At 52.8% G+C, this 23,413-nt stretch overlaps 3 gene segments (V, D, J or C); all 3 read right to left on the bottom strand.

Moving 5' to 3' along the window:
• The window catches only part of LOC104846692 (immunoglobulin heavy constant gamma 1-like), a 398,675-nt gene that overhangs the window by 169,988 nt on the left and 205,274 nt on the right, over positions 1 to 23,413 (bottom strand).
• LOC135228350 (immunoglobulin heavy constant gamma 1-like) overlaps positions 1 to 23,413 on the bottom strand; it is a 441,642-nt gene that overhangs the window by 213,970 nt on the left and 204,259 nt on the right.
• LOC135228352 (immunoglobulin heavy constant gamma 1-like) lies at positions 8,254 to 19,930 on the bottom strand. The segment is given in 6 exon segments: positions 8,254 to 9,767; positions 9,971 to 10,101; positions 12,051 to 12,371; positions 12,454 to 12,783; positions 12,895 to 12,960; positions 19,854 to 19,930. Coding segments are annotated over 4 exon segments (804 nt in total).

Raw genomic sequence — 23,413 nt, 5'->3', positions numbered from 1 at the left:
TCCCCTGAAATAGGCCCACACAGGACCATGCAGAGGGGAAAGGTACTCAAAGTCCATGGACCATTTATGCCTGGACAGGAGCCGCTTCTGTCCTGAGCTCCTCCATTTAATGAAGCTAGCAAATTACCTTTTCCTCCCAATTCCAAATTTTTTCCTTCCCCAAGGCCAGGAGGATGGCTGTAGGTGCTCACCAGTGCCTATCTCAGGCCCAGGGATTCAGCCATTGCAGCCGGCTTGGGGGTGGGGGTACGGTAAAATATACACAAGTACTTAGCTTTTGTCAAGAGCACCGTTAATCTCAGGTTCCAGGGGTGTGAGTTGGCTGTGTGGCTGGCTGCTTCTCCCTGAGGAAACTGCAGCCGAACCCTAGTACCAGCCCGCCATCGCCGACACCTCTCCAGGAATGGTGTGTGAGGGCTCCCCGCGATTCAGGTCTGGTAACTCCTCTCTACTTCGAATGGTCTCTTCTTCCTCCTGCCCCTCAGTTCGTTGTCTAAGCTTGCCTTTGATGCCCAGGGCTCCCCACTTGGCACAGAAGATACTCACTTGTTTTTTTTTTGGTCTTTGTTGTAAAGAGGGCTCGCCAGAAGCGTCTGTCTATTCTACCATCTTGGCTCCGCCTCCCTATAAATTTATCTTAATGCTTCTGATTTAACTGTGTAAGAATAGGATTTTGAATTCTACTTTGAACTGGGTGGAACATCTTAATTAACAAGTTAAGTACAATTTTTGAAATGTGTTCATTATATATCTATATGAGAGTCAAGACTATACCCTTACGAAAAATTATCCTTTAATGTGTTGTAAAAGTTTTATCCCATGTGATCCTACTCATCCTCAGTGTCTAGCAGGTTTAGTTTTCTTTGGCCAAAAAGGACAGGAGACCAGGTGTTGATGAGCAGATCTGAGCTCGACAACATCCTTCCTCTATGGGAATTGTTCAAGGGCACTCCCTTAAGAAAGCCTTCTCTAAACCCATATACTGCGTACACTTCTTTCTGTTACATGACCTTGTAGCCTCCCATAGTTTTCATTCATACCACTTACCACAATTGTACTTAAATAATTGTGGAATTACGTACTTGATGCCTGCCTCTGTCCCCACGCTCCAAATTTCTTGAAGGCAGAAGCCCTGTCTGTGTGCCTGATGCCTAGTGACATCTGGGGCCAAGTTTCCATTTGGTAAATACTTGTTTAGGAAACAAATAGATGGTGTCTTCAAAGAACTTCCTAGGGCACTCTGTCTTCTGTGGGCTGGAGGAATCTCCTCAGGGTCTGATTCTTAGTGGTTAGGTTGAGTCCTGCTTTTCCCCTTTTGCAGGAGTGAGGTCAGGATAGTTTTCTGAAATCTTCTTAAAAGGCAGTGTGGGATAGTAGAAGGCATATGAACTTTGGAGTCCATATACCTGAGTTCAAGTTCTTGCATCCTACCCACAAGTAGGATGCTGAAGCCTCTTTAAAGTCTTTGTTTCTTCAGCAGTAAAATTGAGACAGTGACTCCTACTTCTTGTTTTTAGGTACCGTTGAGTCAGTTCCGACCCATAGCAACCCTATGCACAACAGAACAAAACACTGCCTGGTCCTGCGCCATCCTCACAATCGTTGTTATGCTTGAGCCCATCGTTGCAGCCACTGTGTCAATCCACCTCGTTGAGGGTCTTCCTCTTTTCCACTGACCCTGTAGTCTGCCAAGCATGATGTCCTTTTCCGCTGACCCTGTACTCTGCCAAGCAATATGTCCAAAGTACCTAAGACACAGTCTCGCCATCCTTGCTTCTAAGAAGCATTGTGGTTGTACTTCTTCTAAGACAGATTTGTTTGTTCTTTTGGCAGACCATGGTATATTCAATATTCTTTGCCAACACCACAATTCAAAGGTGTCAACTCTCCTTTGGTCTTCCTTATTCATTGTCCAGCTTTCACGTGCATATGATGTGATTGAAAATACCATGGCTGGGTCAGGTGCACCTTAGTCTTCAGGGTGACATCTTTGCTCTTCAACACTTTGAAGAGGTCCATTGTAGCAGATTTGCCCAATACAATGCGTCTTTTAATTTCTTGACTGCTGCTTCCATGGCTGTTGATTGTGGACCCAAGTAAAATGAAATCCTCGACAACTTCAATCTTTTCTCCGTTTATCTTGATGTTGCTCATTGGTCCAGTTGTGAGGATTTTTTTTTCTTTATGTTGAGGTGTAATCCATACTGAAGGCTGTGGTCTTCAATCTTCATTGGTAAGTGCTTCAAGTCCTCTTCAGTTTCAGCAAGCAAGGTTGTGTCATGTGCATAACACAGGTTGTTAATGAATCTTCCTCCAATCCTGATGCCCTGTTCTTCTTCATATAGTCCAGCTCCTCGGATTATTTGTTCAGCATACAGGTTAAATAGGTATGGTGAAAGAATGCACCCCGACACACACCTTTCCTGGCTTTAAACCAGTCAGTATCCCCTTGTTCTGTCCGAACAACTGTCTCTTGATCTATGCAAAAGTTCTTCATGAGCACAATTAAGTGTTCTGGAATTCCCGTTCTTCGCAGTGTTATCCATAGTTTGTTACGATCCACACAGCCAAATGCCTTTGCATAATCAATAAAACACAGGTAAACATCCTTCTGGTATTCTCTGCTTTCAGCCAGGATCCATCTGACATCAGCAATGATATCCCTGGTTTCACGTCCTCTTCTGAAACCGGCCTGAATTTCTGGCAGTTCCCTGTCCGTATACTGTTGCAGCCGTTTTTGAATGGTCTTTAGCAGAATTTTGCTTGTGTGTGATATTAATGATATTGTTCTATAATTTCCACATTCAGTTGGATCACCTTTCTTGGGAATAGGCATAAATACGTATCACTTCCAATCAGTTGGCCAGGAAGCTGTCTTCCATATTTCTTGGCATAGACGAGTGAGCACTTCCAGCGCCGCATCTGTTTGTTGAAACATCTCAATTGATATTCCATCAATTCCTGGAGCCTCGTTTTTGGCCAATGCCTTTAGAGCAGCTTGGACACCTTCCTTCAGAGCCATCAGTTCCTGATCATATGCCGCCTCTTAAAATGGTTGAATATCGACTAATTCTTTGTGTTATAATGGCCCTGTGTATTCCTTCCATATTCTTTTGATGCTTCCTGCATCTTGTAATATTTTCCCCATGGAATCCTTGACTATTGCAACTCAAGGCTTGAATTTTTCTTCAGTTCTTTCAGCTTGAGAAACGCCGAGCATGTTCTTCCCTTTTGGTTTTCCATCTCCAGCTCTTTGCACATGTCATTATAATACTTTATTTTGTCTTCTGGAGAGGCCCTTTGAAATCTGTTCAGTTCCTTTACTTCATGAATTCTTCCTTTTGCTTTAGCTGCTCGATGCTCAAGAGCAAGTTTCAGAGTCTCCTCTGACATCTACCTTGGTCTCTTCTTTCTTTCCTGTCTTTCAGTGACCTCTTGCTTTCTTCATGGATGATGTCCTTAATGTCATTCCACAACTCTTCTGGTCATCGGTCACTAGTGTTCAATGCATCAAATCTGTTCTTGAGATGGTCTCTAAATTCAGGTGAGATATATTCAAGGTCATATTTTGGCTCTCGTGGACTTCCTCTGAATTTCTTCAGTTTCAGCTTGAACTTGCTTATAAGCAATTGATGGTCTGTTCCGCAGTTGGTCCCTGGCCTTGTTCTGACTGATGATATTGAGCTTTTCCACCATGTCTTTCCACAGATGTAGTCAATTTGATTTCTTTGTGTTCCATCTGGCGAGATCCATGTGTATAGTCACCGTTTATGTTGGTGAAAGAAGGTATTTGCAATGAAGAAGTCGTTGGTCTTCCAAAATTCTATCATTCGATTTCCAGCATTGTTTCTATCACCAAGACCATATTTTCCAACTACTGATCCTTCTTCTTTGCTTCCAACTTTTGCATTCCAGTCACCAGTAATTATCAATGCATCTTGATTGCTTGTTTGATCAGTTTCAGACTGCAGCAGCTGATAAAAATCTTCTATTTCTTCCTGTTTGGCCCCAGTGGTTGGTGCATAAATTTGAATAATAGTCATATTCACTGGTCCTCCTTGTAGGCGTATGGATATTATCCTATCACTGACAGCGTTGTACTTCAGGATAGATCTTGAAACATTCTTTTTGACGATGAATGCAACACCATTCCTCTTTGAGTTGTCATTCCCAGCATAGTAGACTATATGAATGTCCAATTGAAAATGGTCAATACCAGTCCATTTCAGTTCCATTTCATTTTTGACAATTTCCAATTTTCCTAGATTCATATTTCGTACATTCCAGGTTCCGATTATTAATGGATGTTTGCAGCTGTTTCTTCTCATTTTGAGTCGTGCCACATCAGCAAATGAAGGTCCCGAAAGCTTTACTCCATCCACGTCATTAAGGTCGACTCTACTTTGAGGAGGCAGCTCTTTCCCAGTCATCTTTTGAGTGCCTTCCAACCTGGGGGCTCATCTTCCAGCACTATATCAGAGAATGTTCCGCTGCTATTCATAAGGTTTTCACTGGCTAATGCTTTTCCGAAGTAGACTGCCTGCTCCTTCTTTCTAGTCTGTCTTAGTCTGGAGCTCAGCTAAAACCTGTCCTCCGTGGGTGACTGTGCTGGTATCTGAATACCGGTGGTATAGCTTCCACACCCTCCCCTACTTCTTAGGGGGTATTATCAGCATGAAATGAGAGAAGGGTTTCTGTTGTGGATTAAACTGTGTTCCCTAAAAGGATATGTTGAAGTCCTAACCCCTGTACTTGTAACTCTGAATTTGTTTTAGAAAATGAGGTCTCTTATAAAACATGTTATCAGTTAAGTCACACAGGAGTAGGATGTGTCCTAGTCCTAATCCCTTTTGAAAGGTGTCTTATAAAAGGAAAGAAGTTAGCCAGAGACAGGGAGACAGAAGAATGATGAGGCAGATATGATAGCAAGCCAAGGATTTTCATGGATGTCTGGCAGCCACTAGAAGCTAGGAGAGAGGCATGGAGGGAGCCCTTGGCGGCAATCGACATGGTCAAGACCCTGCTTTGGACTTCCAGCCTTCAGAACTGTGAGACATATTTCTCTTCTTTGCAGACACTCATTTAATGATACTTTTTATAGTAGCCCTAAAACACTAAGACAGTCTCAGAAAACTCTGAAAAGTCAAAACACTGTGCAAACATCAGGCATGGTTATTGTCATCTTTTACTGCTTATTCGAGTTACCTCAAGTACTGGAGAAGCATTTTGACAATGCTTTTGCTAGGACATGCCATGGTAACAAGCAACCCCCAAATGAAAATGGCTTGTAGCATAATAGCTTTATTTCTCTCCCATTTCTATATCTCTTGCAGTTGTCTGTGACTCTGTGTGGCTCTGTTGTCATTGCCTTCTTTATTCTGGGATCCAGGCTGGAATAGAAGTGCTTTCTGGAACATGCTGATCTCAAGCAAGAGAAAAGGAGCAATGGTGGAGCCACACTTTGGAAACAAGATGGGACACCTAGGCCAATATCAGTGGTGACATGAGTATCCTCCTCTCAGGGGGACAGTATGCTCACAGCAATTAGGGGGCAGTGAATAATGAACAGCAGGACTGTGATTTACCATCAGGATGAGGATACAGCTCGAGAGCTCAGCTCAGGCTGCCTGAGAGCCCATGTGTTGCTAGGTCTTGTGCATTTTGTGCATCATGCCTTCCCGGGTCTGTCTTTGTATTCCCTTGTGCCACTGGGCCCATCTTGGTGTGGTCTTTTCTCACATCCTATATGGACAAGCTCTTACCTCCCCTCTGGTCTCTTTCCTCTGGCCTGAACTTCTGCAGCCTACATTGGAACAGAGGTTGGAGGATGGCCATATGTGGGGCAAGGTTACTAGCCTCGAATCCAGAGGTCCATGTACAGACCCACAACTCCACATGCCAGTGGGGTGATATTGGTCATGTTGGGGAAGGTTACTAGCCTGGAATCCAGAGGTCCAGACACAGACCCACCACTCCACATGCCAGTGGGGTGACATTGGTCATGTCACTGACCTTTGCCATCTACCCAGCCCTGGCCACATCCATACCAGGGCCTGGGCTAGACAGTGGGATACAACATGAAGAAGGGGCTAGGATGTCAGTGCTCATTTCTCTCCTCTTCTTGCCCAAACTGCAGTCCTGCAAACTTGAAGGCACGCTTAGATACCATCCTTGGACTTCACACCATGGACGTCCTGCATGGCCTGGCCATCATGTGCTGGGATTGAGCCATGGGTCACAAAGGCACTGTGGAGGTTAGATCGTGGCAGCCTTTGCTTCATGCAGAACTGCAGGAAAGGGGGTGCTCATGCTCAGAGTTCCAGGCAAGTTTCGATCTCCAGGTGGAGATCCCTCTGGACATCTGTCTCCTCTGCCTTCATCTGTGTTTGCTTGGCCGTGTCCTGGCTTCTATTTGGTGTCCATGTGTGTGAATAGACCGATGGCATCTTGGGAGCTCTCTCCTTAGCTGGGATAGGGCTGGCAGGTGGTGTACGCCATTGTCTGCAAGGCCTCTCAGGCGAGGATCGAAGGGTACACCCAGGGCCCTTTGCTCCTTGCCAGCAGCTCCACAAAATGAAAGCCTTGTGGTTTAAAGGGCCACAATTTGGCAGCACTTACGGAGCACAACGTGTTCCATCTCAGGCTCCCTGAAGCTTGGCCCTGTGTCTAATGCAAGGACCCTCTGGTGGTGTTATGGGGTGAATTGTGTCCCCCCCAAAGTTATGTTCACTCTGTAAATGGGAGAGTTCTTGTTATTCTTTGCTGTCACGTCAGCCCCCAAATCATGGTGAGCCTCTGTACAGTGGAAAAAAGTGCTGCCTTGTCTTGTTCGAGTCCTATGACTGGTTGGGGATCAAGCCATTATAATCCGTAGAGTTTTCACTGGTTGATTTTCAGAAGTAGTTCACCAGGTGTTTCTTCCTAGTCCAACTTAGCCTGGAGCTCTGCTGAAAGCTGTTCAGGTTGCAAACCTCCACTGATTGACAGGTGACATGTTTGTCAGGAATTGAATCCAGGTCTCCTACATGGAAGTTGAGAATTCTACCATTGAACCACCAATACCTCCCTACCCTCTCCACCCTCCCCTTAAAAAATAAATTAGGTTTAAGTCTTAACCCTGTACCTGTAAATGTGACCCTGTTCGGAACCAGGGTACTCTTTGTCATGTAATGAGGTCATACTGAGTAGGGTGGGTTCTACACCTAATCATTTCTGAGTGGTGTGTTATAAAAAGAGCAGGGTAGACACAGGGACACACACAGGGTGAAGACAATCACCAAGGAATGCAAAGGAACTGCTGGGGCTATGAACAAGGGTAGGCCCCCTTCTCTCCTTAGAGCTGATGCTCTGATTCTACCCTCCAGAAATGTGAGACAATAAATTCTGGCACTTTAAAGCCTCCCAGTTGTGGTATTTCTCTTAAGGCAGCCCTACAGAAGTAAGACAAGTGGCAAGAACCCAATCATGTCTGTTGCATGGCCCCTGCTTCCCACTCACAGCTATTCCAGAAGTTGAGCCTGGACTCTCATAGCTGCCCCTCCTATCCTCCCTGTCTTCAGAGCAGCTCCCAAGCCGCACCATCCAATGAACCCCTCCATACTCCTTCTCTGGATAAAATTACATGCATCTCCCTACAGCCTCCCGGACATGGGTCAGCAACTGAAAGGTGCTTTTGGCCTGGCTCTTTGATGGCCCTTTTTTGGTCATCCCACCTGGTTCTGGCCTCCCTTCCAGCACAGAATGAGGGATCTCTTCAGTAATGGCCAAGGCTAGACATACTTCCTGTGCAGTGCCTTTGGGCTCTGCTCCCCCAGCCTCAGCTGCATCCTTGAATAGCCTCCTGGAACCTCCTCGATCCATCCATCTCAGGTGCTGAGATCACTACTCCTGGACTGCTATCCTCAACCACCTGGAACCATGGGTGTCGGCTCGGACTTTGTCCCACACAATGCTAGCCACAGTCCCTCCAGTGAGGGTGGAGGCTGTCCTCAGGCCGATTTGTCTTGTCTACACCACAGAGCCAATGGGCAGACACATCTGATGCCTTCCTTACTGTGAGGTAGAAGTGTGCTGGAGAAGAAAGGACACTGATGGTGGGGATTCCCAAGGGACCCTGGCCAGTGCCGGGATCTGAGTGTGTGCAGGGTGCTCTGGGACCCATGGCTTGGGCAATCTCACTACTGGGGTTGGTATTTGAAGGGTTGAAATGGTGTCACCATAGAAAGACTACGAGTATGATACTTGGTATGGTTTAAGACCATTTTATTGTAATGGGAAAATAAAAACAACACATTTACATGGAAGAAAATCAAGGGAATTCAGAAAATTAAAAAGAGGTAAGAAGCTATAAAGCTGATGGATGTGGCATTTCTTTGGTGTCGTTTGCTTCCATTCGCGTCTTTCTTCTTCCCACCTTAAGATGTGGGGTCAGCATTCTGGTTCCTTTGTGGTGTGACTCTGCTGGGTATTTCCTCGAAGGGAAGATAGGAGACGGAGCCCAGAGGGGTGGCAATGCTTGGCCTTGGGACCTCCGTGCAGTGCAGGCGACTGGGCTGGCCTGACTCCCCATCGGAGTTTTGTTCACCAGATGCCCACTCAGCATCTGGTCATTCTCCTCGCCTCCATTGTGTTTGTCTTTGGCCACCTCTGTCCCGGGGCCCTTGGAGGTGGCCTCCCATGGCACTCCCTGACCACTCGGGCACCAGTCACCAGGCCTCTTTCCAGGAGACTTTCTGGCACTTGCCCCTCAGACCTGATGCCCTTCCTGATTGGCGCATATGCCACCCTCACTCAGAGGTCCTGCCCTTGCACCCCCCAGACCCTGCAGTGTCTGTGGGTATGGCCCAGGCCTTCTCAGGTGGTCTTCTGGGTGGCAGCGAGGCTGGGCCTTGAGCTGGAACTGTGTTGGTGGCTGGGAGACGGTGGGTATTGTGGGTCAAACCCTTTGACTGGTCCCCGTGCAGGCAGAGGCTGGGAACTCCTGTCCGTTGAGTTAAACTGTACATCTAAGAGTACTACGTGAAACTCCAGGATTGGATGGAAAGCCCCTTGCCAAGTGCCAGAGACCAACTCTCCAGTTCAAAATGAAAAGGAGCCTCTTCCTCAGGCCGGGGGCCACAGAAGTGGTGGGGGAATCCCAGCGGTCTTCCAGGGTGGAACTGGTCAGGTGAGGGCTGGAGGAAGGGCCATTCAGTGAAGGTTGCAGCACTTCCCAGGGAGCATCCCTGCTGGGCGTGATGGTCAGTGGCTACCCTGTCTTGGCACGTGGTGTCACCTTAAAGATCTTTGAGATTTGGTGTCTCTCAGAACCAGGACTTGGGTGGGGCCTGAACTGAGGTCCCTCCTCCAAATGAAAATGGGGAATACAGGCCCATCCCCTCCTCCAAAATGGACATGCACAGCTAACTCTGAGGGTCTCCCAGTGCGATGACCCCACTGGCGCTCCTTGTGCTACTATAAATGGTGTTTAGGTATAGGGTAGGGGGGCATCCAGGCTGCTGGTTCTGGGGGGAACCTGCTGTCCAGTAGGTTCCCTGACAAGAGGGAAATGAGACAGCATGGTCAAAGGGCAGTGAGTGGTCAGGAGTGGTGGTATCAGAGGGCAGAGTGGAGCTTGGGTGGAGGGTGGAGCCACTGAAGCCTGTGGTGGGTTTGGCTTCTATGTGTTCCTCTCTCAGCAGCCACTAGCCAGCCTGTCCGATCATATTCCTGTAGTGGGGGACGATGGTCTGCTTCAGCTCCACCACCGAGGATAAGATCCACTTTACCTGCGGGTGATAGGGTGGCGACAGTGAGCAGACCAACCCTAGGCCCTGAGCCCTGAGGCTCCCTCTCTCCCTCTATCTACAAGCCTAGAGTCAGGCTGCTTCATGCATAGGGAAACTACTGGCAGAGTAGCCCACTGCGGGGGGTGATGGCTGGTGGCTAGGGTTTGGGGGCTGGCATGGGGTAGAGGTCCTGGGGATCAGACCTTGAAGAGGGTGATGATGGCGCTGTAGCACACGCTGAGCAGGAAGAGGGTGATGAAGATGGAGATGGTGGTCCACAACCCGTCCAGCTCCCCATCCTGAACCTCCGCACAGCTCTCATCGGGGTGCAGCTCTGGAAAGGGGATGAGGGATTAATGAGGGTCTCCCTGCTGTGGGGGCTGGTGCAGAGATTGGAGACAAGAAGGTACAGGAGGAAGGGCCCCATCCATGCTGGGGGTGGCCCTCCAGTCCCTTCACCCTGCCCTCCTTGCCTGTCCCCTCCCAGGAAGGGCTGAGCAAGTAGGGCCCCATGGTCAGCTGTCTCTGGCCATGGCTCTTCTATGGTTTCTCAGAACAGTGCTGGGACCCCTCCCCAGCCTTGGGTACTGTCCTCAGTCCCATCCCTCTCCTACAGCTTGGACTGCAGCATGGCTGGGAACACCTGTCCCAGCTTACGGCCCAACCAGCTGTGAGAACCACTGGCTTTTGCTCACCTACCAGCACTAGGCTGGTGAGGGCAGCATAAGGGGCTATCCTGGGACATAGCCATCCCAGGTCCCCCTGCCTCCTGCTTGGGCCCCGGACCTTCCTTTGCATCTCCCCTGGTTGAAAAGGTCCAGAGGCAGGAGGGACAATACAGTCTGCCCTTCCCAGGGAAGCACAGTGTTAAGATGTGATGCTGGAGACAGTGAAGGGCTTTTGACCCCATGTGTGAGGGCATAGGAGTGTGAGTGTGCAGGAGGCCGGTGACAGTTTTTGTCATCACAGGATTGAGCTCGTGGTGATGTGAGGAGAGCAGGAGTCTCGCCCTTTTCAGCAGCTCTGGAGGGTGGAACTGGGAGCAAGCATGTGGGTCCTCACAGGTACTGACCTGTCTGAGTTGGTCAGGTACAGATGAGCTGGGAGCAACCCATGGGGCAGACGTGCAGCTTTGGAGTGTGTGGGATAAGGCTAGTGTGTGTGTTTTTGTGACCTGGGCTTGTGCTCACAGACATTGTACAGTTAGTTTGCCCTGTGTGAAGTCCCAGTGTATAAGGGGAGTCCTTGCTTGTGTGTGTGTGAGTGTGTCCGTGTGTTTGTGTGTACATGCATGCCCATGTATGCACGTGTGTGTGGGTGCATGTGTTTGCTTGTAAGTGCATGTATGCCTGTGTGTTTGCATGTTTTTAATTGTGCATATGTGTGCGTGTGTATGTACGTGTGTATATCTGTGTGTGTGAATATGAGTGAGTGCGTGTGTGCCATGCATTTGTCTGTACAAGTATGTGTGACTTTATGTGAGAGTGCATGTTACCTACATGCCCATATGTTTACGTGTGTTTGTGTGTGTGTGCACTGTGATCCATGTATTTGTGTGTGCATGTGTGCGGTATGTGTGAAGATAATCCGTGGGTGCTAGAGTGTTGTTTAGCAGGAGAGATTTCTTTTTCATGGGTCTGAGTTCTGTGTCCATGTGGGTGTCTGGTTGGTGCCCTCCCTCTCCTGGGCAGACTGCCTGGATCCTGAGTGTGTTGTGTGCAGTGGTCTGTTCTTGGAGCCCCAGAGGAAAAAGAGGGTGTGTCCCCATATCCAGGAGCCTCCATGTGAACACAGAGCCACCATGGGGAGCTCCTGCAAGGCCCTGTGAACAGGGACCCCAGGGGACAAGTCAGACACTCTCTCCACCACACAGCCTCCCTAGGTGAATCTATCTGTTCCCTCCCCCACTCCAGCCCAGAGTAGCTGCTGGCTGGAGGAGGGGCCCAGAGAGGAGATACTGTTGGCAAAGGACCTGTCCCTGTAGCAGCCTGCCTATGGCTGGCTTCCCCCATGTGGCCTGCACAGACCCCGGCACTCTCCCTCAGTGGTGATGGTGCAGATCTCAGGCCCCGCCTGATCCCACAGCCAGGCAGAGCCCAGGCTCACGTGGGCCTCAGAAAGAATCATGCCAGTCTTGCAGGACCCCAGGACAGAGCTGTGTGCTTTTATTTTCTGGGTGGATCGCCTGGGGGGTATTTACAGGTGAGGTTCCAAGTGTGCTCAGGGGCCCCGGCAAGTGGTGGGGGAGGCACTCGCTGGGCCTGCTGGCCAGCACTCATTTACCAGGAGACAGGGAGATGGACTTCTGGATGTAGTGGTTGTGCAGCGCCTCGTGCAGCACCACGCAGGTAAAAATATCTCCTTGCTGCCATCTGTCCCTGGGCACTGTGAGCTTGCTGTACACAAAGAAGGTCCCATCGGCCTCAAGCTGGGGTTCGGTGTTTGCATAGCTCTTCTCAGGCTCTGGCTGCTGGTTCCTCTGCCACGTAACATCAATGTCAGACGGGTAGAATGCCTTCACCAGGCACACGACGCTGACCTTGTCCTTGGTCAGCTCATCTCGGTGTGGGGGCAGGGTATACACCTGTGGCTCCCGGGGCTGCCCTATGGGGACAAAGGCAGAGAGAGTTATTCCCAGTGCAGAGGAAGGGGTTGTCTACCCCTTCTTGCCCTCCTGCTGCCTTACCTTTGGTCTTGGAGATGACCTTCTCAATAGGTGATGGGAGGGCCCCATTGTTGACCTTGCACTTGTACTCTTTGCCCTTGAGCCAGTCCTGGTGTGTGATCGGGAGTGAGCTGACCACACGGTACGTGCTGTTGTACAGCTCCTCCTGCAGGCTGGTCTTGGCTGTGTCCACCTCTTTGCCATCCACGTACCAGTTGAACTGGACCTCAAGGTGGTCCTGGTCCACGTCTACCACCACGCATGTCACCTCAGGGGTTCGGGCGATCATGAGGGTGTCCTTGGCCTTGGGGGGGAAGATGAAGATGGAAGGTCCTCCCTGGAGTTCAGGAGCTGGCAGGAAGAGCTGAAAGTCAGTGACAGGGCCATGGGGGCTAGGGTGTGGATTGGGCTTGTCCTCCCATTGGGGCTGGTTCCTCTTAGCTAGGGTGGGGCTCACATTACCTGGGCACTTGCATTCGGAGCGTTCGGGTGGCTTGGGGCAGGTGGTTTGTTTACCTGTAGAGGGAGCTGACAGACAGAGAGGGTTACCTTAGTGGAAAGGAGAGTGGGCATCCCAGCTGGGGAAGGGAATGTTTTGCCCTCAGACTGGGATGAGGTCAAGTTAGGCTCTTCCATGCAGCAGTTGGTGGCTCTGAGACCCACCAACCGATTCTGAGCCCAGAGACTGGATTATGGGTATTTAGCCTGTGTGTCCCCTGTGCCTGGTGGGTGACCACAGAAGACATTCTCCTTGAATTTGTGGGACCCCAGAGAGGCCAGGCAGAGCCCTTTAGTGGGAGGAGACAGACAGGGTCACCACTTGCCCTGCATCTCTTGGTGTGCCAGGGACCTCAGGTGCCAGGGGTGCACACCTGAGGAACACATCTGAGGCATACACCTGAGTCACACATCTGGCCAGCCTTACCCACTCCCATCTCAGCACCCTGGAAGCCCAGGACCGCGGGCCTGGTTCGGTCAGCCTGGCCAGCTTCTCAAGGCCACCTGGAGCCAGCTCAGCCCTGGGGTGTCCCAGTCCCTTCCTCCCACTTTGCTTATCCATTAGCATTAATGTTCGTGGCACCAGGTTCCCTACCTCCTCTGCCTGACCTCTGACTGTGGGCCCCAGCTCCAGCCAGCTTCTCTATGGTCTTTCAGCCAGTGACCACCTCTGGCCCCTCTTGTCCTAGCCCATTCCTGTACTTGGGAGTGGCATCCTTTGCCGCATTGTACCAGAATTCCTGTACAGGGTGCTCCACGCAGAGCCTTTTGTCTCTCCTCTCTCACACTTCTGTGTCTCCAGGTCTCCTGGAGTCCACCCCTTCCCTCCAGGAAGGATCTCTCTCTGTAGGGAAGGCTGCCCAGGCCTTGTCTCATGTCACTGACCAGGCCCCTCTCTGTCATGGACCAACCCCCTGGGGACATGCCTTTCTCTGCCTTGCTCGCCTGCCTCCACCCGCCCAGCCCAAGCCCCCCACCCAGGCTCTTTCTAATCTGCTCCTCTGGGCCTGTGCTCCTGTGGCCCCCTGTGACTCCACCAATCCAGCAACCCCACTCCCCGCGCTGTGGCCTACCTGTACTTCCAGGCCACTGTCCAGCTCCTAGCTCACCCAGACACTTCCTCTTCCTAGCATGGTCCGGCCTGAGCTAGCCCCAAGGCACCACCTTCTACTCCCTCCACAACCCAAACTCAGCCTGCTCCTGCCTTTGCCCATCTGGCTTCCAGGTCTGTCAGTTCAGCCTGAGCCCCACCCACCCTCAGGGCCTGCTTCCTAGCCCAGCAGCCCCTGAAACCAGGGCACCTCAGTCCATCTTAGCCCAGGTGGGAGCTGTGCACCTGCCCTTGAATCCTCTTCTTCCCTGCTTGTGCCAATACTGTGAGCCCCAGGCAGGTCGAGTGCACCCTCTGTCCCTGAGTCCTCAGGCTTCAGAAGCTGAAGCCCACCCTTTCCAGGTCTCTGCATGGTCCCCGCTGGCAGCCCCCCCCCTTGCCCATTATTTATACCACAGGTTCCAGCAGCCCCTGCTCAGGACCCTCTGCTGGGTCAGCCACCTTGTGTTCCCGCCCCATAATGCCACCACCCCTGAAACAGAGCTGAGCCCTTTGGAAGAGCCTCTGGCTTCTCCCTCAGCCCTGGGGCCTCCACTGCCCAGGGTCCCCTCCCTGCCCCAGCCCAGGAGCTCCTGCCAGTCGTCTCCTGCCTCTGCCCACCTGCTCCCATCAGTCAGCTCAGGCCCGGCCCCTTCCAGCTTTCCCAGCCCAAAGCACCTTGCCCTCCTCAGGGCCCTCAGCACTGACCAACCAGAGCCCCTATCCTAGCTCATGCAGGACTCCCCTGAGCTTTCTTCGCTGCTGCCCTGAGACCCCCTACACAGGCCCTGAGCTCAGGCCCCAGTTCCGTGTCCTCAGGCCTTCTGCCCTTCTGCCGGCCCCAGCACATTTAGCCCAGACCTGCCAGGTGGCCCTCCTCTATTCACTCACTTGCCAGCACTGGGCTTGTTCCCTGGGCCACCAGGAGACCCACCCTAGGCCCGGCTGTTCAGCTGCCAAGGCCCTCAGTCTCACCTGTCAGAGCAACCAACTACCACCCACAACTCTGGGCCCCAGCTCTCTGACATCAACTCCCTGTACCCAGCTCCCAAATCACAGCTCCTAACTCTCAGTTTCTAGCCCCCAGCTCCCAGAACCCACTGGCCAGCTACCAGCCCCCAGCTCCTGGCTCCCAACTACCAGCTCTCAGCATTCAGCCCCCAGGTCCTAGCACCCAGCCCTCAGCTCCCATTCCCCAGCTCCTAGCATCCATCTCCCAGGCCACACTCCCAGCTCTTAGCGGCCAGCTCCTAGCACTCAGCTACCAACCCCCAGCTTCTAGCCTCCAATCCCTAGCCTAGCCCAGAGCTCCTAGCTCTCAGCTCCCAGTCCCTGCCCCCATTCCCTAGTTCTCAGCCACCAGCTTCTAGCCCATAGCCATCAGTTCCTAGCATACAGCACCCAGCCCTTAGCTCCTAGCTCCCAGCCTTCAACTCCCAGCTCTTAGCAACCAGCCTCCAGACCCCTATCCCCAGTCCCTACTTCTCAGCTACCTGCCCCTAGCCCCTAACTCACAGCTCCCAGCCCCTACCCCCACCCCCTGCTCTCAGCTTCTAGCTCCCAGCCTCCAACTCCCAGCCCTCAGCTCTCAGGTCCCAGCTCCCAGCCCCCATCCCCCAGCTCCTAGCACCCAGCTCCCAGCCCTAGCACCTACCTCTCAGCTTCCAGCATTCACTCACCAGACTCAGCTCCCAGTCTTTGGCTTCCAGCTCCTAGTATTCAATTCCTAGCCCTCAGGTCCCCACCCTCAGCTCCCAGCTCCTAGCCTCCAGTTCCCAGTCCCCAGCTCCCACCTCTCAACCCTAGCCCCCAGCTCCCAGCCCCAGCTCTTAGCATCCAGCTCCCAGGACCCAGCCCCTAGCTCTTAGCAACCGGTTCCTAGCACTCAGCACCTAGTGCCGAGACTCCAGCCCCCAGCTCTCAATTCCCAGCTGCCAGTGCATAGCTCTTGGCACCAGGCCCCCAGGATGCAGTCGTCAGCTCTCGGCTCCCATTTCCCATTCCTAGCACCCAGCTCCCAGTCCTAGCATGTACCTGTCACCTCCCAGCATTCACTCACCAGCCTCCAGCTCTAGGCCTGCAGTCCCCAGCCCCCAGCTCCTAGCACACAGCTTTTGGCTTGTAGCTCCCAGCCCCTAACTCCTAACAACCAGCTCCTGCACCCAGCTCTCAGCTCCCAGCCCCCAGCTCCTAGGCCCTAGTCCTCATTTCTCAGCTCCCAGCTCTTAGCACCCAGCTCCCAGGACCCAGCCCCTAGCTCTTAGCAACCGGTTCCTAGCACCCAGCACCTAGTGCCTAGACTCCAGCCCCCAGCTCTCAATTCCCAGCTCCCAGTGCATAGCTCTTGGTACCAGGAACCCAGGACGCAGTCATCAGCTCTCAGCTCCCATTTCCCATTCCTTGCACCCAGTCCTAGCGTGTACCTGTCACCTCCCGGTATTCACTCACCAGCCTCTAGCTCTAGGCCTGCAGCCCCCAGCCCCCAGCTTCTAGTACACAGCTTTTGGCTTGTAGCTCCCAGCCCCTAACTCCTAACAATCAGCTCCTTGCACCCAGCTCTCAACTCCCAGCCCCCAGCTCCTAGGCCCTAGTCCTCAGCTCTCAGTTCCCAGCTCCTAAAACCTAGCTCCTAGCACTCAATCCCCAGCTCCTAGCACCCAGTTCCTAAACCCCAGCTCCCAGCCCCAAGCTCCTCATACCCAGCTCCTAGCCCAGATCCTAGCTGCCAGCTCCTAGCCCAGCTCCTAGCCCAGCTTCTAGCTACAAGCCCCTAGCTCCTAGCCCCTGGCTCCTAGCCGCCTGCTCCCGCAGCCCCCAGCTCCTAGCCCCCAGCTCTTAGCTCCCAGCTCCTACCAACAAGCTTCTAGCACTGAGCTCCCAGCTCCTAGTACCCAGCCACCAGCCCCCCTAGCTCCTAGCCCCCAGCTCCTAGCAGCCAGCTCCTAGCCCGGCTCCTAGGAATAAGACCCCAGCTCCTAGCACCCAGCTCCTAGTACCCAGCTCCAAGCCCCCAGGTCCTAGTAATCAGCTCCTAGCTCCCAGCTTTCAGCTCCCAGCTACCACTCCCAGACGTGAGCTCCTAGCACTGAGCTCCCAGCTCCTAGTACCCAGCCACCAGCCCCCCTAGCTCCTAGCCCCCAGCTCCTAGCAGCCAGCTCCTAGCCCGGCTCCTAGGAATAAGACCCCAGCTCCTAGCACCCAGCTCCTAGCACCCAGCTCCAAGCCCCCAGGTCCTAGTAATCAGCTCCTAGCTCCCAGCTTTCAGCTCCCAGCTACCACTCCCAGACGTGAGCTCCTAGCACCGAGCCCCCAGCTCCTAGCACACAGCTCCCAGCCTCCAGCTCCTAATGCCCAGCTTTTGGCAACCAAATCCAAGCCCCCAGCTACTAGTTCTTAGCAGCCATCTCCTTGCACCTAGGTCACAGCCTCCAGCTCCTAGGCCCCAGCTCCCAGCCCTGAGCTCCTAGCCCTCAGCTCCCAGCCCCCAGCTCATAGCACCTAGCTCCCAGCCCCCAAGTCCTAACCCCCAGCTCCTAGCGCCTAGCTCCTAGCATCCAGATCCTTGCCTCCAGCTCCTAGCCCTTAGCTCCCAACCCCTATTCCCCAGCTCCTAGCCCCCAGCTCCAAGCCCCTAGCTTCTAGCCCCCAGCTCCAAGTCCCTAGCTCTTAGCCCCCAGATCTTAGCCGCCAGCTTGTAGCCCCTAGCTCCCAGCACCTATTCCCCAGCTTCTGGCAATCCCAAGGCCCCAGCTACTAGTCCCCAGCTCCTAGCAGCCTGCTCCTAGCACACAGGTCATGGCCTCTAGCTCCTAGGCCCCAGCTCCCAGCCTTGAGCTTCTAGCCCTCAGCTACCAGTGCCCAGCTCCTAGCCCTCAGCTCCCAGCCCCCAGTTCATGGCACCTAGCTCCCAGCCCTCATCTCCTAACCCCCAGCTCACCGTACCAAGCTCCTAGCCCCCATCTCCCAGTCCTAGCTCCTAGCACCCAGCTCCTAGCACCCGGCTCCCAGTCCCTAGCTCATAGCTCTCTGCTCCCAACCCCCAGCTCCTAGTTCCCAGCTCCTGGCCCCTGGCTCCCAACCCCCAGCTCCTAGCATCAAGCTCCCAGCCTCAGAACCCACCAGTCAGCTCTCAGCATCACCTACCAGCCCTCAGCTCTCAGCCCCAGGCTCCCAGCTCCTAGTATTCAGCTTTCAGCCCCAGCCCCCAGCTCCTAGCACCCAACTCCCAGCCCTAGTTCTGACCTCTCAGCTCCCAGCATTCATCCACCAACCACCAGCTCTCAGATCCAGGCTTTCGGTCCCTAGCCGCAGCTCCCAGCCACCAGCTCTCAGCACCCAGTTTCCAGTCCCCATCTCACAGCTCCCAGCTCCTTGCACCCTGCCCCTATCCTTGAGCTCGCAGATCTCAGCCATTAGCTCCTAGCTCTCAGCTTCTAACCCCTATTCCTCAGATCCCATCTCCTAGCACTCAGTCCCTAGCCCCAGCTCACAACACATAGTACCCAGCCCCAAGTCCCTAGCACCTGGCTCCCAGATCCCAGCTCCCAGCTCCCAGCTTCTAACTCCCAGCACCCAGCCCCCAGCCCCCCAGCTTCCACTCTCCAGCTCCCAGCTCCTAACACACAGCTCCTATCACTTAGCTACAAGCTCCTAGGATCCAGTCTCTGTGTCCAGTCCCTAGCACCTAGCACTCAGCTCCCAGCCCCCAGCTCCCAGGCCCTAGCCCTCAGCTCTCAGCTCACAGCTTCTAACACCTAGCTCCTAGCACTCAGCTCTAAGCCCCTAGCTCTCATCTGCCAACTTTAAGTACCTATCACCCAGCTTGTTCCTCCCAGCCCCCAGCTCTCCATCTCCAGCCCCTATCCTTAGTTGCCAGCTTCTAGCACCCAGCACTAGCTTTCAGCCCCTAGCTCTCAGCTCCCAGCTCCTAATACCCAGCATTCAGCTCCAACCTCCAACCATCCAGTCCCCCAGAATGTAGTTCCTGGCCCTCAGTCCTCAGCTTGCAGCTCCCAGCCCCTAGCCCTGAGCCCTCAATTGTCCACTTCTAACACCCAGCCCCCAGCCCCTATCTCCCAGAACCCAGCTCCCAGCTCCCAGCCCCTTGCTCTCTGCTCCTATCCCCCCAATCCCAAGCCCCTAGCACCTAGCTCCCAGCTCCTAGCACCCAGTTACGAGCTTGTTCACCAGATCTGAGCCCCTAGATCCTCGTCCCTAACAACCAGCCTCTAGCCCTATCTCCCAACCCATACCTCCCAGCTCTCAGCTTGTAGTCCCCAATTCCTCGTACCCCCTGCCCAAGACCCATTTCCCTAATTTCCTCCCAGATGAGTTCCTGGCCCCTGTCAGGCCTCACCCCAACCTCCCCAAGCCCAGCTTAGGCCCCTGATCTCCCCACTGGCAGGACCAGTGCTGAACCCCAACCATGACCCAAAACATGGCTCTGCCCTGTGCCCCCAGCCCAACTCAGACACTGTGAAGCTCCCAGACCTCCACGCACCTATCCTGGCACTGTCTCCAGTGGCTCAGGGCCCCCTGCATCCTGCCTCTGTCTGCGTTTGGCATCCAGCTCTGTTGGCGTGGCTGTGCCCCTCCCACCGCTCCTTGGTCTCTGCAGTGGGCAGCTCCCAACCCCATGTGGCCAGCCACTCACCCCGAGTGGCCAGTTGTTCTCTGAGCCTCAAGGCCCATTCCCTACTCTGCTCATTTCAGACTCCTTGTGGCTGTTTCCCTGTGTAGGTCTGGCAGTTCCCACCAATGCCCCTCCACCCTCTCCCCTGGCTCTGGCCCTCTCTCCTCTGCAGACCAGCTGCTCCCTGCCCACCCAACTCACCAAGCTAGTGTCCTGCTTTGGCCCTGGCCCTGGGGGCTGCTGGCCCCTCCCAGCCCTGGCCCCTGACTTGTGAACTCCTCCACAGGCCGCAACAACTAAGAACGGGATTGAAACCTGGCAGGCACAGCTTGCTTCCTGAAGTTCCCTTTTCTTCTGGGTGATTTCTGCCTCAGAAGCGTTGGGGGGAGTCCAGACACACTAGGTCGTCTCACATGGGTGTGTGGCGGAGGGGTGGTGCCCTGGGAGCCAGAGGGGCCTGTGGGGGAGGGTGGGTAGAAGCACCAGGAACCCTGCCCCCACAGGATCCCCAGGCCAGTCTTGGCTGGGCAGCAACCATGCCCCTCTCAGGCCACCAACATCAAGTACCCAGAGCTTAGACCTGCCTGCAGGCTGAGTTTCCAGGGCCTCTCACCTGAACCCCATGGGCACTTCCCTCTTCCCTGACCTGTGTGCAGTGTGGGCAGATCAATGCCCCCGGATGATTCTGGTCCTTGGTGCTGCTCAGACCCTCAGCCCAGCCCCAAGCCGCATCCTCTTCCACACTCTTCTGAGCTACCAGCACAACTGGCCTGAGGAGGAAATCCCTGTCATTTTGATCTCTGTCTCTGGCTTCTGCAGGTGGCTTCCCTCCTGCCTCTTTGGCACCATCCTTGGCCCATCTTTCTGACCAAGGAATGGGCACAATTCCCTGGCCAGAGGGGACGTTGGCCTCAGGATTCAGCCCAAGGGACATTTGCAGACACTAAAGAAACACACCGAGTCTGTATCATCTCTGGTCAGCTCATGCGTGTTGATAACTTTGGCAAAGACCCTCAGCATGCTTCTTTCTTCTTAGTTTAGACCTGTGAGTTTGAACCCCGTAGAGTCCATGCCCACCACTAGGTCCAGCTTTCTGGAAGATCTGCTGGAAAATCTTCCATGTGGTGTGGAGCCCACCTTCTTCTGTTCCCAACCTGTTTTGGCTCCCTGGGCTCTCCCAGGACTGCTCCTGAATTATAGCGGTGTGGGCTGGTCTCCAGGAGAATCGGCAACTCTGGAGGTAATTACAGGATTCACAAGCACCAGGTGGCTACCGTCCTTGGACCAAGGAGGGGAAAAGCTGCTTTGGCAAGTGGTCATTTGGGCATTTATGGTACTGGGCTTTATCAGAATCTGCAGAAATGTCACCGTTCCAGGTCTCAAGGTCATGTTCTTTCCACACAAATTCTTTCACATGAGACACCTGGTGAGGCTGTGAATTAATTCATTTGGTGTTGAGACTTGGCAAGCTGTTGTAGCAAACTTTGGGTCTCACTTTCAGATATGTTCCCCCCTACAATCACATTCATCCTGTGGTTATGAGATAAAATGAATGTTTTTAGGGCAGTGATGGGGCCCCTTGCCCTCTGACCTTGTCTCTAGCTGAGAGCTTGGAGTTCTGAGATCATCCTTCTCATTGTGTGGGCTCCAATGCAGTGATGAGAGGCCAGCCACTTCACAGTCCTTGCAGTCCTCATTCCTAAACTAACATTCTCTTGCAATAGCATCTGTCTCCCCAAAGGCTTGTGGTTAATCGCCACTTTATTTTAGGTACATGTAGATGATCATTTATGTGCCAGATTTGCGACAGTCTGCTGGGACTGCCCCTTCTCCTTTCCACTGATGATCATTTCCTCCAAAATCAATCATAAATAATTAATCAGATAAGCAATCTCAGTTCCCATCTCCTGGGTTCTGCTTCCTGGAATTTGTTACCCATTACTATGTAAGTCAGAACTGAATCAAGAAAACCAGAATTCCCTCCAGGTATTTCAAAGAGGAAGGGACGTGACATCGTGAACCAAATGCGCACAACCTTGTTCCATGAGCTAGGGCAGTGAAGATCGGGAAAAACCGCTGCCGTCCAGAAACGCCGAGGCTCAGGATTCCCAAGGAAGCATGTGGTTAAGTGCCTGCCACACTGAAGTGGGTGATTCCCAGGAGGCTGCTCAGAACTACCATAGTGGTAAACATGATGAGCACTGGGGTGGGGTCCACTCACTCAAAATCTCAAAGAGAGAGCCCATCTCCACTTTTCTTTCTGGTAAGGGTCAGATCACACACTGTGGGGTTGAGTGCTGGCATGATTGTGTGCACATGTCCCACAACAACAAGAAGGTGAAAGCAACTCCCATCATCAACACTCATTGGTGATTCTGTGGTAGAATTCTCACCGTCCATATGGGAGACCCAGGTTCTATTCCCAGCTAGTGCACTTCATGTGCAGCCATCATCCGTCAGTGGAGGCGTTCATGTTGCTATGATGCTGAACAGGTTTCAGCAGAGCTTCCAGACTAAGACAGACTAGGAAGAAAGGCCTGGAGATCTACATCTGAAAAGCAGCCAATGAAAACCTTATGGATCCCAATGGTCTGATCTGCAACCAGTCCCTGGGATGGACTGGGCAGCATTTTGTACCATTGCGCATGGTGTTGATGCGAGCTGCTACAACAACAAAACCCTGCTGGTAATCTTGTCACTGGAAAGTTAATGACCTTAGTTGCCTCACTGTTTGGATACCCTGGTTAAATGTATGGGTCTCCAGGAACCTTCTAGTTCTGGGAGATGCTGGCAGGTTGTATAGGGTTTCCTGGGCCAGCCCCTCCATTCTGAATGCTCTTCCAGAGACTGCAACCGACGTCTGTTTGTCCACACTGTGCTCCAAGGGGCTCTAGGCCCTCATCAGGTTCACTTTTGCCTCCTGCTTGAGTCCAAGTCCAAAAATAGAGTTAGGTTGTTCGTGACCATGATTATGAGTTGTGATCACAAAACCTTGTGTCTTCTAAGACATAAGGACTAAGCCAGTGTTTCCTAAAAGGAATGTCCATAAGAATCACTGGGCAGCATCCTAAATCTCCAACACGTTCTTGATCTTACTGGCCTGCCTTTGAATGACTCTCATCAGACCATCGGACAGGTGGATGGGTGGGGGTGGAGGAGAGAGGGCAGTAGGGTAACCCCTTCCTGGGAACCACTGTCCTAATCAGCCATATAAACTGGAACATGTTCCAGCGATGCAGGAAGTTTAGACGGTTTTCACTAAGAATCAAAACATATTTCAGAGGTTTATTTTGTGTAATACAAATCAGGATAACAACTAAGGACCCCTTCCCTTTACCCGAGATACTTTTTTTGAGCCACCAACCCCAACCCAATTTCCGACCCTAACCCCTAGGGACGTAGGACATACGTTTCCAGCTTTTGGAGCCTTACTTTCTCTTTTGGCAACTCATGCAAAGTGGTTGGTATTGTTTTGACAAAATCCCTGTGTTGTGCTATGTTTAATCTCATAACACTCCTAAGCCAGTTCTCGGTCATGGCGAGTGTAAACATTTGCCTTTCAGGCTGAGTGGACCCTCATCTTCCCAGCTTAGCTAGAGGGGTAGATCTGGATATGTACCTCCTGGCTCTGCTGGCCTCGGTGATAGGGCCTTGGTCTAGTTATTTTTCAGGACAATCCATGACCCTCAAAGTCATGCCAAGGGGTGGACAGTAATGTTGGGTTCTGGCATCTGACAGACTTAGAAGGAACATGGAAAATT

The sequence above is a fragment of the Loxodonta africana genome, chromosome 21 (genome assembly GCF_030014295.1).
Source record: "Loxodonta africana isolate mLoxAfr1 chromosome 21, mLoxAfr1.hap2, whole genome shotgun sequence".
Taxonomy (NCBI): Eukaryota; Metazoa; Chordata; class Mammalia; order Proboscidea; family Elephantidae; genus Loxodonta; species Loxodonta africana.
Note: the sequence above shows the minus strand (reverse complement) of the source record. Positions and strands in the feature narration are given on the sequence as shown.